Genomic DNA, 16,961 nt, shown 5'->3' with positions numbered 1-16,961 from the left:
AACTTAATGCTCATCTTTGTGAGACTTCATATCAAGACCGTTCAGAGGTTTTACTTTCATATTTATCTCAAGAAGAATTGGAAAATCTACTCCTAAAAGACATACTGAAAAGGACTTTGCCACACACCAACCTTCATTAGAAATGATAGCACAGATCAAGGTTAGAAGGCACAGGATGGTCTGTCATCAGCAAACACCCTGAGAGCCTGATACATTTGTCGTGTGAAAAACCACCCTCCAAAATCCAGGTCTTCTGCATTATCACCCTACTGCGAAGTTTTACAGTGTGTATTAAAAGAAGCATTAACTGTTCCTCTTGTAAGAACAAGGTTCCGTGAAAATTAAAAACCTGATTCCAGAGGACACAAAGAGCAACCCCACTCCAACACATCAGAGAACTCCCTCCTTACATCCCACCCCACAGCACTTCTCCCAGGGCCCATGGATAACCCTGTGAGTGAGCACAGGAAGAACTGGAGCCCCTCACCTGTGCTCAGGGGAGATGCTCTCCCTTCCAGACGAGGTTTGGTTCTCACAGCAGTGACAGTAGTGACCACAGTCCCACAGGGCATCACAGTGCGATCCTTTTCTATCTTGGTGGCCAGCACTGGGGAGGAGACTTGCCTTGTCTTCAGTTCATTGGGTTCTATAAAAGAGAACTAAGGAGACCGGAAAAAAAAGTCACCTTAGAAGCACAGTCAAGCAAGAAGGACAGTATTTCTACCTAGTACTTCTGTAATGTTTTTGCTGATGCTCAAGAGCCAAACTCAAGAGCTCATTCTTTTGGTGAGACACAAACACTGCACAATCAGAGTGTGCTACTCTGACTCAGCCACAAGTACAAGACAAGCACTTGCATATACTTCCAGAGGCAAAAGATCCAGCCCAAACCCATCCAAACTCAGCAGTACCTCTGCACTGATGGATCCCAGCCCAGGCCCTGGCTCCAAGCTGCCCTCACTGGCCTCACTGTTCAGGGCAAAGCTTTGCTGGCCAGAGGGTTGTTTCCTGAACAAGTCTAGAGGTACAGTCACCTTCCCAGATAAAGGACCTGGAACAAAGAAAATCAACAAAATCAGTGCACACCTAAGCTGTGAATATGTTTAAGGGGGGGGGGGGAGATGGGAAAAGGGGAGGAAGAGCACAGGCAGCTAATTCCAGAAACTGGTTCTACATCATGGGGCAGAAACCTGGCACTTTTCACAGTTTTCTTTCCATTTTATGACTATTCCTCAGCCTGGCCTAATACTGTGCAACAGGAAAGAATGGAGAAATTAAATACTACTATTTACTAATATTTACTACTATTTCTGGCCATTGTTTTTCCCTGTATACGCAGAATGTTTAGGGAAAAAGAAAACAACTAGAAATATTCCTATAAGGTCCTTGAACAATCCCCACAACCAGCTACCTGCATCTTTCATTCCAGAGGACGCTCTGGATTCCTGCTAGACTGGTGCACCATTGTCTTTCTCACTTTGAACTTCAGTGCAAGTTCAGCAGTTCTCTTGTTCCTCTCCTGACTTTTTTCAGCTCCACGAGATTTAATAGCAAACTATTAGCAAAAGTACTGCATGATTTCAGAGATGAAATCCTAGTTTTCTGTGAAATTCAAAGACAAGTAGGGAACTACATTATGTTCACATTACTCAGCTCTCTGCTCGTTAATATGATTCTACTTTGAGTCTTCTATTCAAATTTTGGGAAGAAGAACAGCTAAGCTGGTATGGGGGGGGCAGAGGGGCAGGAAGACAAATGTCAGTGCAATCCACTGGGACCCTTTTCTTCAGGAAAACAGGCTGATAGTCACACCCTCAGTAGGATGTGGAACATTACTGGTGTTGTTTGCAAGACCCATTGTTAAAGATGTTTAGGTACAGGCAAGACTAAACTTTGTGCAAGGAACAACATACAATTGTTGACTCTATATAGATTCCACTCTATATAGATTTCATTTTTGACTCTATATAGATTCCATATTTTTGTTAAAAATAAAAAACTGCATCCATATCAGAGAAATTTTTTCAAGCTTGTGCCTACATTTAACTTTCCAATCCCTCCAATAATTGCAGATCATATGCAAGGTATCACACAAGTCTGTATATCTAGATTATTAAAAATAATTCTGCAACAACAGAATCAAGTAGCAAAAAGGCTTCAGCCCCCTTTTACATTTAATCCAATATAATCAGAATGAGCATGTTTTATATCTGATAATTTTTAGGCAGCCTCTGGGGCTTGAAAAGGAAGGATTCCCCTTCAGCCATAGAAAGGCCTCGAAAGCTTAACTTGAAACCAAAAAGGCTCACAGTGGATCTGTTAGAAGTTTGGAAGGCTGAAAAATATAGGATATCAGTACATGGAAGACTCAGTATGTTGAGAGTCTAGAAAGAAACTCAAAAGATTCTCTGTAACCTTAACCCAGAGCAGGACAGAGGCACCTGACCAGTGTATTCTCTCTTCTATCCACAGTTACTGATGGGTGTGACCACCAGTTTGGCCATCCAGAACTAAAAGGGGACTTGTCAACAGTCAGCAAAGCTCACAAGCTGATCATGCAAAGCAATTCAGTCTTAATACTTACTATCCATCTTTCCATCTTCTACTATTTGCAGTTGCAATGCTTTTGATTTGGCACTTAGTTCACTGTGAAGTAAACAAAACCATGTTAGGACTTTGCAGGAAAGCAGATTTTCCTCCCTACTCAGGCTTTTTCCCTGTTCCCCAGCTTTTCTCAGCCCTCTCCAATGCCAAGCAAGTGCACCTTGCTGATTAGGGAGGTGGCACTGCCAGGCTGCTGGGCACACAGGTAAGCCTCCCTAAAGGGATCACAGTCAGAAAACCATGGCCTGGTTCCCTCCACCACTGTGGCACAGGTTCAATCTCCTAAAATTTCAGAGGCTCTTCTTCTCCCCAGCAGCTGACAAACACTGCCCTCCAAGTTGATGTTGGTCCCTGGTCTGACAATTACACCACAGCACTAAGAAGCTTTTTTTTTTTTTCCCCCTGAAGGATCAAATTTGTAAGTCAAGATGCTGGAACAGGTTCTTTCAAAAACCCATTCAAAGCTGTGGGGTTCCCTTGTCAAAGCAGGAAAGTGTTCTGCAAAAACAGGATAGACGCAAGAAAATAAAAGTAATTATAGTTTTAAGTGAGAAGAGTCAGTATTGCTTTTCCAAAATAAGGAAAAGCAACAGGGATGTTGCAAGAATTGATTTCTGTGTGACAGGAACAGTGTGAACTATTGACAGAATTACTGGCATATGTGGCACTTCACAAGAGGGACCAGACAACAGATACAAAACCTTTCCTCTGACTGAGACAGTGGAGCAAACTGGGTACCTACTGAGGAACCCTCCAGTAAAACTTTGTTTTATAACCTTCTCAGTGGGTGTTCTGCCAAAAACCCTAAGGGCATATATGTATTTTATTTTGCTATGTCTTTTTGGTTGCAAACATCCCACCTCCATTAGATTCTGTGGGACACCATCTATGCAGCACATTTTAAGCTTTTCCCTGCCACTACCACCCTCTCCTGCACCTCCAAAACTTGAAAGGAAGCACTTTGTTGGTACTCTTGCTGCCTTTGCCACAAAGCTAAAGCAGAGCCTGACATGGTGTTCAGTACACTGGTCCTCAGAGTGGAGGATATTTTTGGCTGTGAAGAAAGAAAAGGGCAGAGGTGCGTGTCCATGAACTTGAATGAAGTTCAGAAAAAATCCTGCCAAAATCCTAATCACTCATCTGTAAAAGTCCCCAGGCTTACCTCATGCACTTCTGAAAAGCAGTGTGGAAACCCCAGCATTATCCCCGGTGTCAAGGCCAAATTCCAGTCAAGTTAATCACATCCTGCCTGCCCTCAGTCTGCACTTTCAGTTAGAAAGGGTATTATTCTTACAAACTTCCTGCCCAAAACTGCTGGGAACCTGTCTGCTCTGCAGCATCGAGCACGGGTGCTGTTCCACCAACAGATGGCTGAAGTGATTCACAGACCCACTGGTGGCTGAAGCACTCTGTGATGCTCCAGAACAGAAAGTTGCAACAGAAGGGCAATTCTCCCCTTCTCACCACGGAGAAGAAATCACATCATGTTAATCCTTAGGTCTCGATGGCAACACAGAGCAGTGTCACAGAAGGTTGTCTGGTCTGTGGCTTTCTTCCAAAGCTGTAGCTGCTCATAACTAAAATCAGACCTCACAAATTGTTGGTTGAAGGGATAAAGCTTCCTGGATGGTTTTCCACTGAACAGCAGGAACCAGGTGCACACACCTCCCTCAGGCCACATAGAAAGGTGGAGGCCTTCCAGTGTTGTTCTACAATATCACTGTTTCTTTGCTGACTACAGTGACTTCTGATCATCATCATCCCCTGTACATGCAGAGGGGTGTTCTCCAAGCCCTGTACAACTTGTGATGACTGGTCAAAGGTGAGGAGGAGCACATCACTCCTCGAGGAAGAGAGCACAGACAGGCACAGGTTCAGTTCCTTGTAACCAAATCTCTGCTTTGCAAGAGAAGGAACAGATCCAGTGGATGCCAGGCTGTGACTAGACAATGAAGAAAAACGTCACACAAAACCATGCAGCATTACTCTCATATAAAAAATATGTATTTTTTATATATATGTAAAGAAGAATGGAACTGAGATAGAAGAGGGAAGCTACAGAAAGAACCAGAGAGACTCCACTGCACATGAAGTGCCTCTCACCTTAATAATCTGGTAGAAAAAATAAGAAAGCAGTGTCTGCAGTATGTTGTATGGCAGCATACACAATTCTACACAATTCCCTTGGAAAGCTGCTTCTGCCTGACTGTGCATGTGCTTAAAGCCACTAAAGGAACATTCTCTGACCTACCCTGCCATCAGTGATTCCTCCTTCCTATACTCGTACATACAGAAGCTACCAGGTATTTTTGCTCTGCTGTTCAAAAGTGAAAATGAAAATAGCTTTAGAACTGCTCCCTTTTGACCTTATTTACAGCAACTGTGTGAATCACAGAACACCGTGTAGGCTGTCCAAAAGTCCCATTTTTGCTCTACAGGAATAAAAAAAGCTAGTTAAGTTTTACTCTGCCTTTTTAGTCACAGCCACCATTCTTTCAGATGGTCAATCGTTTTTGCACATTTACTTTTACCACTCAGGGGAGTGAATGGAGAGACATTACATTCCCTCAAAAGCAGTTTTCAAGGTAAAGTGACTTCAAAACCTTGCTAACACTTTGGTTTGGCACTGTATGAAAGCACAGGGTGATTTATTATGCCTGTTACTGCTGTCATTTACTAGAATCTGATATCTGCCACGGATGATCTAGAGACCTACTTGATCTCATGTCCATGCAGAGGGTAATTAGATATCCTGAAGTCCTCACCAGCTCCAGATTTCTCTGAGGCCACCCAGCTGCTTGTATTTCCAAATGCCACTCTTCCCTCATACAGTTCAAGTACAAAAAGATGCTTTACTGCAAAAGTATTCTCAGTAGGTAAGTTACTTACAAGATAAACTCTTCCTTCCAAAAGGGATGTGCAGCATTTTTGGCTACAGAGCTGGAAAACTTCTGCATAGGGTCATTCAACTGAACTATACACACAAGGTCTGTGCTGCCTGTGAGGGCAAGAAAAACCAAGCCATTAATACTCCACCAGTAAGAGGCCACTTACCCAAAAGAAAGCAAAGAACCCCTTTCATTGCATCCTGCACTTCAGAACAGACTGTTGCAAACACTTTCTCACCCTCCCACAGAATAAATTCCCTCCCTTGGTTTGTACAGCGACAACATTAATGGCAAAGGTCAACATTGCATCACCAGTGTCTTATGTGCTGCTTTACACAGTGTGAAACATGACAACCCAATTTAAATTCTGGCATGAAGCAAGAAAGTGAAGGCATAAAGAGATCAAAAAGGGTGGGGAGACAGCACGGTGAGGAGGTGGCGGTGTGGGTGCGAGGCAGGGAGGGAGCAAAGTTGCCTCCAGCTGCCTTAAGAAACCCAGAAGTTTTTAAAGTCCCTACTGACCACAGTCACAGTGGTTTATTTGGACATGGAAACAAGCTTTCTCTGCGGGCAAGTGACTGACGACAGCAATGCTAATTCACAATGGCTCTGTGGACTGCGGTTTTTAACAAGTTCATGGCATTTTAAAGCACTGCTGCAGCCTTATCTCTGCCTTGATCTTGGAATTTGATAGTGTGGCAAATTGGCGTATTAGAGTAGTCATATTGCTGCTCCAAGGGGGGAAATAGTTTGCAAAATGTGTTGCTCTTAAAACAACTTCTTTTGTAAGGCTTTCACAGCCTCGGAAAAAAATTTCAGACCCAGAGTTCCAAAATATCAAGGAAAGCGACAAAAAAAGCTCAGTACTAACTGCGTGCAAAGCAAAACAAAAGATGCTGCCTCCAGTGCTCCAGAATATTTACTGGTTTATATTTACTATCATCAGCTCTCAGCTGTCCTCTGCTGATGACTCAGGGCTGTGGATCATCCCAGTCTCAGGCACAGAGGCAGCTTGGGCCTGGCAAGGTTATTAGAGGAGACAAAGCACCGCGTACACGCAGCTTATTTGGGATCCAAGCTGACCCTGGAGTAAGTAGTTGAGCTGCTTTCCCAGTGAGCTGAGCCTGAGTTAATGAACCTGGGGTGGTTTCTGCTCACCCAGCCATATGTCCCTGTAGCCTGTCCTGTGCTCAGTAGCCCAGGGCAGAAAGACCTGCACAGCTCTGCCTGAAACTGCAACCAGAGCCACTCACCGACAGTAGCCAGCAGGGAACTGTGGCATTTGTGCCCTGCACACCCTGGTGTAAACAACCAACAACTTCTTCCTTAACAGCAGAAATCACTTTTGCCCTAGATGATTCCCTGTGGACTATGCAGTACAAAATCCGGGGTAATCTTTGTTTACATACACAAACCGAGGAGATAAAAATGGGCACAGCCCATAAGCAGAGACCAGTTCTGCTACTGGTTATTCACCAGTTGAACTAACACATCAACAGCAGAGCCACAAGCTCCTATAAACCATGTTAGCATCCATGGTTTATGATAAATCATACTTGGTTTATGATCATTATCATGGATGATAAATGGTCAAGACAGACAAACTGCCCCTCTCCAACCCTCCATGTACCTGTGCAGGTTGGCCTGAAATACTGCACACTCTTATGGGGCCTCAGAGTTCCAACAGGATAATGAATTATGGCAAGATAAGGACAGGAAAATGGAAAGGATCAATAATTAAAAGGCAGCAAGCTATGTCCAGCAGATAGCACCCTTCCAGCTGTGCAGTATTTCCACTGGATTTCAAGTGTACCAGTTAAACCATGGTGTGAAGTTTTGCTTCTCATACTCAGTTCCAAATGTTTACACTCCCAGAGTTGCTAAGGAACCAGCAAAATTCCCTCCATCTCCTTTGACAATAGCAAATGGGGATTTTGCCTCCCAACATCTGTGTTCCCAGAACAGAGCACATTCATTGTCCACTCTTCCTCTCATTTTCAGGGAAGGTGCAGAGAGGCTTCTCATAAGGTCAATCTTCTATTCTATGCACTGTATGCACATAAAGGTATCTCATCTCATGGCTTTTAAATGCAGTCAAAATGACTTGCTCTTTTGGAAAGCTTAATTTGCACTACAAAATTGTACAGTAATAACAAATCACAGAATCATAGAATGGTTTGGGTTGGAAGGGATCTTAAAGATCATCTTGTTCCAACCCCCCTGCCATTGGCAGGGACACTTGCCACTAGACCAGGTTGCAGTTTCCAGCACAGTTTTATTTATAGAGGACATTTCACAGCACAGAGTTCCAGAATTGCTTTAAAAATAATTTGTTTTTAAAAGAAAAAACAGCCTGCAGAAATTTTTAGGGGAATCACTTCCAATCAGGATAAGCAAAGCAGCATTATGCAAGAGTCTAGGGCAGAAATCTATTACGTCTAACTGAAAAAAGGAGTACAGCAAGTAGGATATATTTATCCAAAACTTGTGCCCTGCCTAATTTAGCAGCCAAAACCTTCCATTAAAAAGACTGTTACAGAACTGTTTAGTGCCTGTAAATAACAGAGCCTCAAATTCGTATTTCTGCTGACAAAACCTGAAATGTTCCTCCTCGTGCCTCAGTCAGCAACAGAGGCCTGACTGCACCTGGAGAAGTCTGAGTACTTGTAAGACAGGCTTGGTGCTACTTTGCAAAACCAATACAGTAACTTCACTAGGCAGTGACCTCCTTTCTGGCTTCAGTCTCCACTTGCAAGAGGTACTGCCTCCCTTACCCCCAGAGGTACTTCCTTAGGGGGAGAAATCCTGACAAAAAAAGATCACCTCTGAAGAGTTTACACAGAGGAGGAGAGTTTCAGATGAACCAGCAAATTGCTCAGAAGTAAAGAAAAGCAGCTGTAAAAATAAGATAACACTGAATCAAACCAATGTCACTGCCAACAGCATAAGCCAAAACCTGCACAAGCAGGACTAAGTCAGCACTGGCACCAGTTGCCCAGAGAAGCTGTGGATGCCCCGCTCCTGGAAGTGTTCCAGGCCAGGTTGGATGAGGCTTGGTCCAGTGGAAGGTGTCCCTGCCCATGGCAGGGGGGTTGGAACAGGATGATCTTTAAGGTCCCTTCCAACTCAAACCGTTCCATGATTCCATGAAGTCTGTTTCTCGGAGTAAAGCAATTCCCTTTTGAGAGAAGGTCGTAACCCAGAACTTCCAAATTATTTCGCCCGAAAGGAAAAAAAAAAACCAAACCAAACAATCCAACCCTGCCTGAACACGAGCAGCACCTCACGGTTATGCTGCGTTACCTGCAGCACGGTGATGGGTCGGGTTTACCGCGATGTTCTTCACCAGCAGCTTGAGTTCATGAGCCCTTGGAGGTTTGGGAGGACTAGTGGCCTGAGGGAGAAGGCTTGTGTTCTGTACATTCTGCAAAAGGCAAGCAGAACAAGAGGGATTGTGCACGTGAAAGCACCCCGGACTAGTGTCACATTTGTGAGTCATGGATATGTAATAAAAACACTAAGCAGAAGGACGCTTCTCAAAGGATTTTGGCAGGAGCAAGACTTACCTGAACCTCCTTTGTATCTGCAGGCCTCACACTCAACACCACAGATGGAGAAGCTGAGCTAAAGAGGTTCTTCAAGACATCTCTGAGCGTTTCAGGTATTGCACATGTCCCTGCTGCCTGTCCCTAGGAGGAAACAAACAATCAGGCTTCTCAAAACTCAGAAGAAGGTAAGGCAAAATTAAATTTGGTGTACCTAAACCACCAAAGCTATCAAACATTAACTTTGTCAGAGGGAGACATGGTTTCTGTTGCCAACAGCAGAATTTAACAAGAGATCATGCAAAGAATTACTTAAATTTCTATATTGTGCCTTAAAGGAAAACTAGGATTAAACAGTTAAAAAAGTCACAAGCTGTTCTGAGAGCTAGGAAGACTACTAGCCACAAAACCAGAAGTTTCACTAACAGCTTTTATCTTATGATGGGTGTTTTAAAGATTGTGTGCTGCTCTGCACTCCACGGAGGGAGCAGATCAGGTCATCAGATAAGCAGATCGGCACCGTTCCACAGATTTAATGGGAGTTATGCCAGCCTGCAGCAGCTGAGGAGAAACTAATCCTGTGCTGCACTGACAAAAAAAATATTACAGCATCTCCTGGAGGTCTTCAACCTTGCTGAAAAAGTGCACTGCAAGGACAGGTAGTCGTGATGCTCCAGGGGACTGGCTCGTGAGTCATTTTTGCCCATTCAAAAAATCTCATGGCTGTCTGTGCTTAGCACCACAATCTCTGAGGGATCAGAACAGACCACAGATTTTGATTACACATGTGGTATGATAAGGTGTATGAAGACAGTGACCTGCCCCTGCCCTTTCTGTGTTCCTGGAGAATGCCTGCTTCCCATAGCATGCTCCTCAGGAATCTTCTTCTGCTCAGCTACCTACAGGGAGTAGATTTTTAAATTAAGCTTCCCCAGAAGGGACAGTCTGACACCCAACAGCTCTGAAGGTAGCACATGAGAAATCTCAGTGAGGTTTCTTCTTTAAAGAAAAGATTTAAGTAGGAGACAATCATCTGACCTAAAAACAGAGGACTCATCCATCTTTTCCCATCTGATACCACACTGGGAGACTTTACTGTTGTGAGGTTACACAAGAGGCCAAACAGATTTGGAGTAACAGCCCTTCCCCAATTACCCAAGTGTTACAGAAACATTTAGGGTGTTTCATAAAAATCCCAGGAATGCCGTGTACAGAATTCCTGTTTTACTGCCTTCTTACCCAACTGGCCTTTGATGACAGGTTCAAAACATAGAACAGCATGGGCCAGTCCCACAGAAACTGTGCTGTACTCACACCGTGCTCCCTCAAACAACTGCCAAGGAAAGAGGCACCTCTGCAACTTGCAGAGAATACTTGTCTACTTTAAAAAAGATTTAAGTAAATTAGGCTGTTTAAAGCTATTTCCTTTTCAGCAATTTCATTACTTAAGTTATTTAAATAAGCAGATAAACTGTGGTTAGTCCTTGCTGTTTTGGAGGTAATTTCCCTCCCTTGCCTTTACCTTAACACTGCTTGATGAACAAATCAAATTCTAAAATCCCAGTTGCCACTTGCTTTGCCATCAACCTTCTCTGATATTTGTTATTTAAAAAAACCAACAACAACCATAGTCACTGGACTTCTACTCATAGGTATTTTCTGTTGCTTCCACAGTTACTTGGAAAAGAGATCAATTAAAGAGCCTCCTGTCAGCCCAACCTCATTTTTAGCCATCCTTACTCAGAAAGTCATGCTCCACCACGACACCCTCGACAGGGCAAGCCCAAAATGATGAAGTCAACAGGTTTCACTTTGGGTTTGACATGGGCTAGGGGTGCACAGCCAGTCACCACAGCCAGCTTGGGGCACACCAGCACACGAAGTCACCCCATGCAAACCCAAGCCCTACGAGTCAGCCAGGTTGCCAAACACAGCTCAGGTTCACCCAGCCATTATCAACAGAAAATGGGTTGTTATACCCAGCCTGTGTGATGACAAAACCACTGTGTAGATAATCACAAGTAATTACAGGTATTTATTTGTACACACGATCTCGCTTCCAAAAGAGGAAAAAAAAAACAGGACACAAAAGCTGACGCTTAAGTTTAGGAGCTGAAGCAATTTCTGAGGTGTAGGTTGCTCACAGGTTTTAGATCTTTGTTTATTGCCTCCCCTCTTCCCTGAGTGCTAATAGAAACTTCAAAGGGAAAATAAAGCCTTTAACTATTAAGAACTTAACAGGCTCATTCTAAAAACGTGGGCAAAGCATAACAAGTTGCAACCTTGCAACGCTGGACTTGGGCACCTCTCAAAAAGCTGTTTGTGAAGTCCACAGTGACTGTAGAGTCATCTGTGTTTGTCAGGAATAATTTAATGACTGTTCAATATGTGGATAATCAGCATGTCACCCCAGCACGTGAGGGTCATTTACACTGCTACGTGTGCACAGTAAAATCTACATTAAAGCACACTTCAAAAGACTTGTCTGTCTTTAGTTATGAGTTTCACATATTTGTGCACAAAAGCCGTGGTAATAAATTAGGGCATTCAGTACAGGTCTTTAGAAGCAGCTCTACAATAAACCTATTTTTTAACAAGGCCTTCAGTCTGAAAAGCAACTTCACAAAACACAAGCAAGTCTTCACCCTCTGTTGTAAGAAAGGCTTAAGTCACCACATTTATGCCAAAAAAATATAATTGTGAAGGCTCAAAGGCAGAAGAGAATCTCAGTCATGAAGAAACTCTTTCAGGGGATGTCCCAGTAAAACAATCCCCAACAAATCAGTTGTTTATATACAAAGATCAGATGCAATTCCAAAAGCATCAAAATATTTTTAGATCGTCCATCATTTCCTTAAACAACTGTATTTTTTCACAGCAATTTCTGAACCATCGTTGCCAGATTTCAAAACTGGTTTAAATTAAGGAAAGGAGCAACTTTGCAATTGCTTTGATGGGGATACCATTACAACTGGGTTTTTTAATTATTTTGGAAGTGCTCAGAGAGAAGGTATTTAGGAACAGACATTTTTCACACTTTTGAATTTGGACAAAAAATGTTTGCAAAGTTATTTGTCCATCAAATACAGACTTGACTTATCTCTAATGCCTCAGTAATCTCTAGAGATGATCCCAGATTTCAGAGATGGAGGGATTTGGTGACTGAGCCATGGCAGAGGCTTTACACTACATTTTGGACCGAAGGGATGGAGAACTGTTTTCTCTACCACTACAACAAATAAAACTTACTGACTGACCTCCTGCACTGCTGGCTGGATTTCAAAGTTGATTTCATTGGTGTTAATGAGGAACCACTCAACTTTGACATCTTCTCCTTTGTCTTTCACGGAGAGCTGGAGCTGTGGATAAGAAAGCAGTTATTGGAGAATGTTCTGGTGTCCTGTCAAGAAACTGTACTAAGGCTTGACAAAGGAAGAATAAGTAACTTCAAAATGACAATCCAAGAAGGCAGAAGGTGCTTAATCTTTGTGAGTGCATGCCAGTCAAAAAAGGGAACTGTTCTATACATCTGACTACTCTACCCAACGTGCTATTTATCCGTAATTTATGAATTTACCACTTGCCCCAGAGGGAAAGTGTAACGTTACTAAACGTTTTACCAGAGCTAACACAAGTGAATACGCAGTTTGCAAACAGCTGAGGGATGAAATGTAACAAAACAAAGGGAAGGGAGAGGAACCCTTTACCTGCAAGTGAAGTGGAGACAGTTTCACACTGTAGGACTGAGGTTCGGCAGCCGCGGGCGAAGGGTCAGAGACGGCGACAACAAACCTTACAGAACCTCCCACAACTTTGCAAGAAACCACCTAGAGAAGTAAAAAGGGCGAGGGGAAACAAAGGAAGAGAAAAACAAATTAGTCTTCAGAAGGTTTGGTAAAAGCAAGAAAGGAACTAAGGAAGGACTTTAGGCTATCAGAATTATGCCAGATTCCACAGGTGGGAAATTCCTGAGCAATTTCATGAATGTTCTGCCTCCTTCTGTACGTTCCTCTAAAAAGATGTAGTTCCAGTGTTCAGTTCTGCACATGAAATTTAATGCCTGCAAATTATGGTGTTTCTCAAAATTTCTTTTGTATTATTATCTAATTCAAAAGTAACTCCTCACCTGACAAAGACTCCTTTCAATTTCATATATCTAGATATTAAAAGCTCAAAGAGGCAATTTTGCATAAGGGAGACAAAGATGTTTGTTCTTCTTCCTCTTCTGGTAAGAACTAGGTAGCCTGAAACAGGACAGCTGTTTTTACCAAACAATCTTTAGTTTAGTGGTATCCTACGAATGTGAAACTTTGGCATAACCCTGCTGCTACAGAAGAGGATTTTGCCTGAATAATTCCAGTTCCCAGGGGGATGGGAAAGAACAGGAGCCTTCAAAAGTTTATTCAAGCCTTTGGCCAAAACAAGAAAGGTCCTGAAATTTGGTGACAAAACTAAACATCTGGGAAAACTCTGTACGCCACCAGACTGCAACAGACTTTGTCGAGTCCACTCCCTCACTTTTACAAGCAGTAATTTAACTTGTTATCACACTGAGTTTACAAACACCAAATAGTTTTTCCTCCCTCTCCTCTGCAAACTGACTGAGGTGCTGGAGCTGCCAGGCGAAATTCCTGGAGTGTGCAGGCTGGCGGCACAGGAAAAGCCCCCAAGGGTAGAAGTCAGAAAACATTCATTACACCACAGAGACACGATCACTTTGCAACCAGACCTGCTGGCTGGAGACATCTGCTTGTCACTGTCCCTCCTCCGTGGTTACTGTCCCCACAGCTCCACTGGAAAGGACAGCTGAGCCCTCCTTAGACTGACTCAGGAGAAGGTAATCAGGTCAATGCAATGCGCAGACAAATTAACTCGCTGCGAGATCTGTCTGACAGAAACTCTGCATGATGCTATTAAACTGTGTTTGTGCACTCACTGCTCCACTTATGGGCACTGGAATTGAAGCTGAAGGCTTTAAAGTGAATCATGTTCCTTCTGGAAGATCCTTATCGGCCTCTCCTTAAATATATTTCATCTCCCTGGGCTCTCTAGGGTACGTTTTAAGGATGACCAGAGCATTATCAAGGGTTTCAGAGCACATCCATTAAGGTAGAGACTTAATTACAAAGAAGCAGGGGGTGTGTGGGGGGGGCAAAGATGACAAATAAAAATCCCAACCACACCCACAAACAACAAGATTTGCCTTTTCAGGTTTGTCTTCTGCAAATTATAGTTTAGAAGTGGACAAATAGAGAGAGCTCACCTCTCCCCTTTCCCAAAGTCTAAATTCCCTCGGAAGTGATTTCTGACATTAATCCCACACAATCAACATGAACACCCGCTATTATGGTAATATATAAAAGATTTTAAGGTATTTTTAATAGCTAACAGGAATGAAGAGCTCAACTGCTTATTTCACTTGTAGCTGAGTTGAAACACAGAATCACTCCACTCAGAGGGCCTGACATGGTGGCTCTTGGAATACCTAAGAAATAAACAGGTTCTTCCCTCTTTTTAGAGGGAAGAGGAGCAAAAAGGACAGGCCTGATGCAAAAGCTCCTGGCACTTGCATGTCCTAAATGCAGTGGTTTATCATCCATGCACATTTCATCCACACATCCACAGGAAGTTCAGTGCATGCAAAACAAGTTGGACTTGCTGCACATGTGATGCAGAGCCAATCATCTGGAATTTCTGGATGTCCAGGAGCCAAGCTTGCCAGGTATGTGGTTGATTAATGCTTTAAAAAAAAAAAAAGTGTGGCCAGAGAGTTTATGTGCCACTTGTTTCTTAATCATGTTTAATTCCAAGTAAAGCATGGAAACAGACAGTGCAGGTGGTGCATTTCTACACTTTGTCAAGAGATGCTGAACTATTTTTTAAAAATATTTTTACCTTTAGCTTCAAAGCCCAAACCAGTACGGCTTGCACTTTTAGTCTCCTTGATGAATTTATTTTCTGCCAAGACATCTACTAAGTCCTACTCCCCTTCTGCCCTCACTTCTAATAAAATAACTGTGGTCTTCAGGTACAGACGTGTTATTTTTTTAATCCAATCAGAAAAAAAGAGCAGTTTCATGTTTGTAAAAGGAAAATAACATATCTTTATATCAGTTGAATCCCTTTGTTCTGGGATCAGGATGGATGAAGGGGTCAGAATACTGAGAGCAGTAGAATTCTGGGCTAGAACTTGACGAGAAAGTGACTTTGTTTCCATTTAAGATCCTGCCACAAGTGGTGAGAAGTTGATTAAAGAGACCACAACTATTGTTTCCCTTGTTAAGCGACCTTCCTTTAGAAGTGTAGATGACTTTGACAGACCAGAGCAGAAACATAAAGGCCAACATCCCCAGGAGTCACACAAAGACAAATACTGAAGCTTTCTGTGCTGTGTTCCTCTCCCCTCCATCCAACCTGCTTCCTCAAATTCATTTTCTCTGCACAGATGAAGAGCTGGAGAAGGGATGATCAGGCAAAGCATCCCTTTCTGGTCGACAGGGGAGAGAAAGAGGAAGGACAGACATCCAGAGGAACCTGAATGGGAAGAGAGTTGGCCTTCAACTTCATTTCTGTTCCTCTCTCTCCCACCCCACTTACCAGGGACATCCCCGGTCATCAACACTTTGCGGTTTAGAGTCTAGAAAATCGTTCATTTTTATAACAAACAGCTCTTTAAAAATTAAGCCCTGCACAGCAGCTGGGACCAGCTAATTCTGGACTCCTGGAGGGGTCACCCCCAGCTCTCTTTTGTGATCCTACCTCTAGGCAAGACAGATCTTCTAAGGAGGTAAAGCAGCAGCACAAAGAAACCAAGACCAAGCTATTTTCCCCCTCCAGCACCTCCCCTGGCACAAACACCCCATCACCAGCCAAGGTCTCTCCATGTGCTTTGGGGATCTCCCATGGAAGGGGTTCCCAGCCCTTCCTCAGGTACCTTTGCCTGCAAGGCTGTGTCCCTGCTCCTCCTCAGCCTTCTGCCATCCCTTCCCATACTCAGCTGACTCCTGGCACGTGATCACCCCTATACCAGGGTTATTCCTGCTGCTTCCTCAACACCCTCCAGCCTCCCCTCTCCATCCCTGACCACACTGGCCCACGATGGGGGTGAGCTGTGATGGCAAAACTCCTCGGCCCAACTGGGCTTTGTCCCCCAGTGAGCTGCAGGTGCTGTGACATAGCTTGCTTACAGGTATCTAAAATTGTTAGGACAATTATCCTGAAAACAATACTCTTCCAGATAAACAAAGGAGACTGAAAAAGCACTACAGTTGGAGCAAGACTATTTTTCTGAGACACTCGAGTGTCCAAACTTGTGCACTCACGGCTATTAAAACCCTTCCCCTTGCTTTGCCCTCCCCCTCTGTATCTTGACATTTTCCCTTTGCAGTTCCTCTGGACAGAGCTGCAAAATCTCAGTTTTTATTCCTTCCTTCATCTCAAGAAGCACCATGCTGCCCCTGCTCCTCACATGTGGTGTCCTCTCACCTTGAGGTTTCAGCTTTGGCATTGGCACCCCAACAATCTGTGCATTACATGTTCCCTTTTTGTTACTCCTCCCTCCCCTCTCCCAGGGCAGCAGCAGGTTCCCTCCCTGAGCTGAAGGGCTGTGACTTCAGGGGGAAGTTCTGACACACATGATGGGGAAGATCTTCTTCACCTTCCCCAGGCCCTGACCACATCACATGTGTGTGTAAAACCCCCAGCAGTACAGGCCTTGATTGCCTTTTTTTGCTTGTTTTCTGGAAGGAAATCAAGTTTTACAGCACGTGGTATTTATTTGCAGAAAGGACAGGTTACTCGGGGTTACTCACCAGTATGTAAGTAGCACAAACATTTAACATTTTCACAAGAAAATTAGTATTCACCATGAGGCAACCACACAGTGAAAGCTGCCTTGATCTCAACTGTAGGGATCAGATTTAGG

General features: G+C 43.6%; 1 protein-coding gene across 1 annotated transcript in view; it reads right to left on the bottom strand.

The window, feature by feature from the left end:
- The window catches only part of C2CD2 (C2 calcium dependent domain containing 2), a 34,179-nt gene that overhangs the window by 9,460 nt on the left and 7,758 nt on the right, over positions 1 to 16,961 (bottom strand). Inside the window, exons 3-10 of the mRNA XM_027742036.2 lie at positions 12,745 to 12,864; positions 12,295 to 12,396; positions 9,059 to 9,181; positions 8,796 to 8,916; positions 5,494 to 5,602; positions 2,585 to 2,646; positions 912 to 1,051; positions 488 to 659 (exon numbers count right to left, since the gene is read on the bottom strand). Of these exons, the coding sequence (XP_027597837.1) occupies positions 488 to 659; positions 912 to 1,051; positions 2,585 to 2,646; positions 5,494 to 5,602; positions 8,796 to 8,916; positions 9,059 to 9,181; positions 12,295 to 12,396; positions 12,745 to 12,864 (949 nt within the window). The remainder of the gene's footprint in view (positions 1 to 487; positions 660 to 911; positions 1,052 to 2,584; positions 2,647 to 5,493; positions 5,603 to 8,795; positions 8,917 to 9,058; positions 9,182 to 12,294; positions 12,397 to 12,744; positions 12,865 to 16,961) is intronic.

This window comes from Pipra filicauda, unplaced genomic scaffold (assembly GCF_003945595.2).
Source record: "Pipra filicauda isolate LSUMZ 115617 unplaced genomic scaffold, ASM394559v2 scaffold436_size1054928_pilon, whole genome shotgun sequence".
Taxonomy (NCBI): domain Eukaryota; kingdom Metazoa; phylum Chordata; class Aves; order Passeriformes; family Pipridae; genus Pipra; species Pipra filicauda.
The sequence above is the reverse complement of the archived record's forward strand: the minus strand, read 5'-3'. Positions and strand labels throughout refer to the sequence as shown.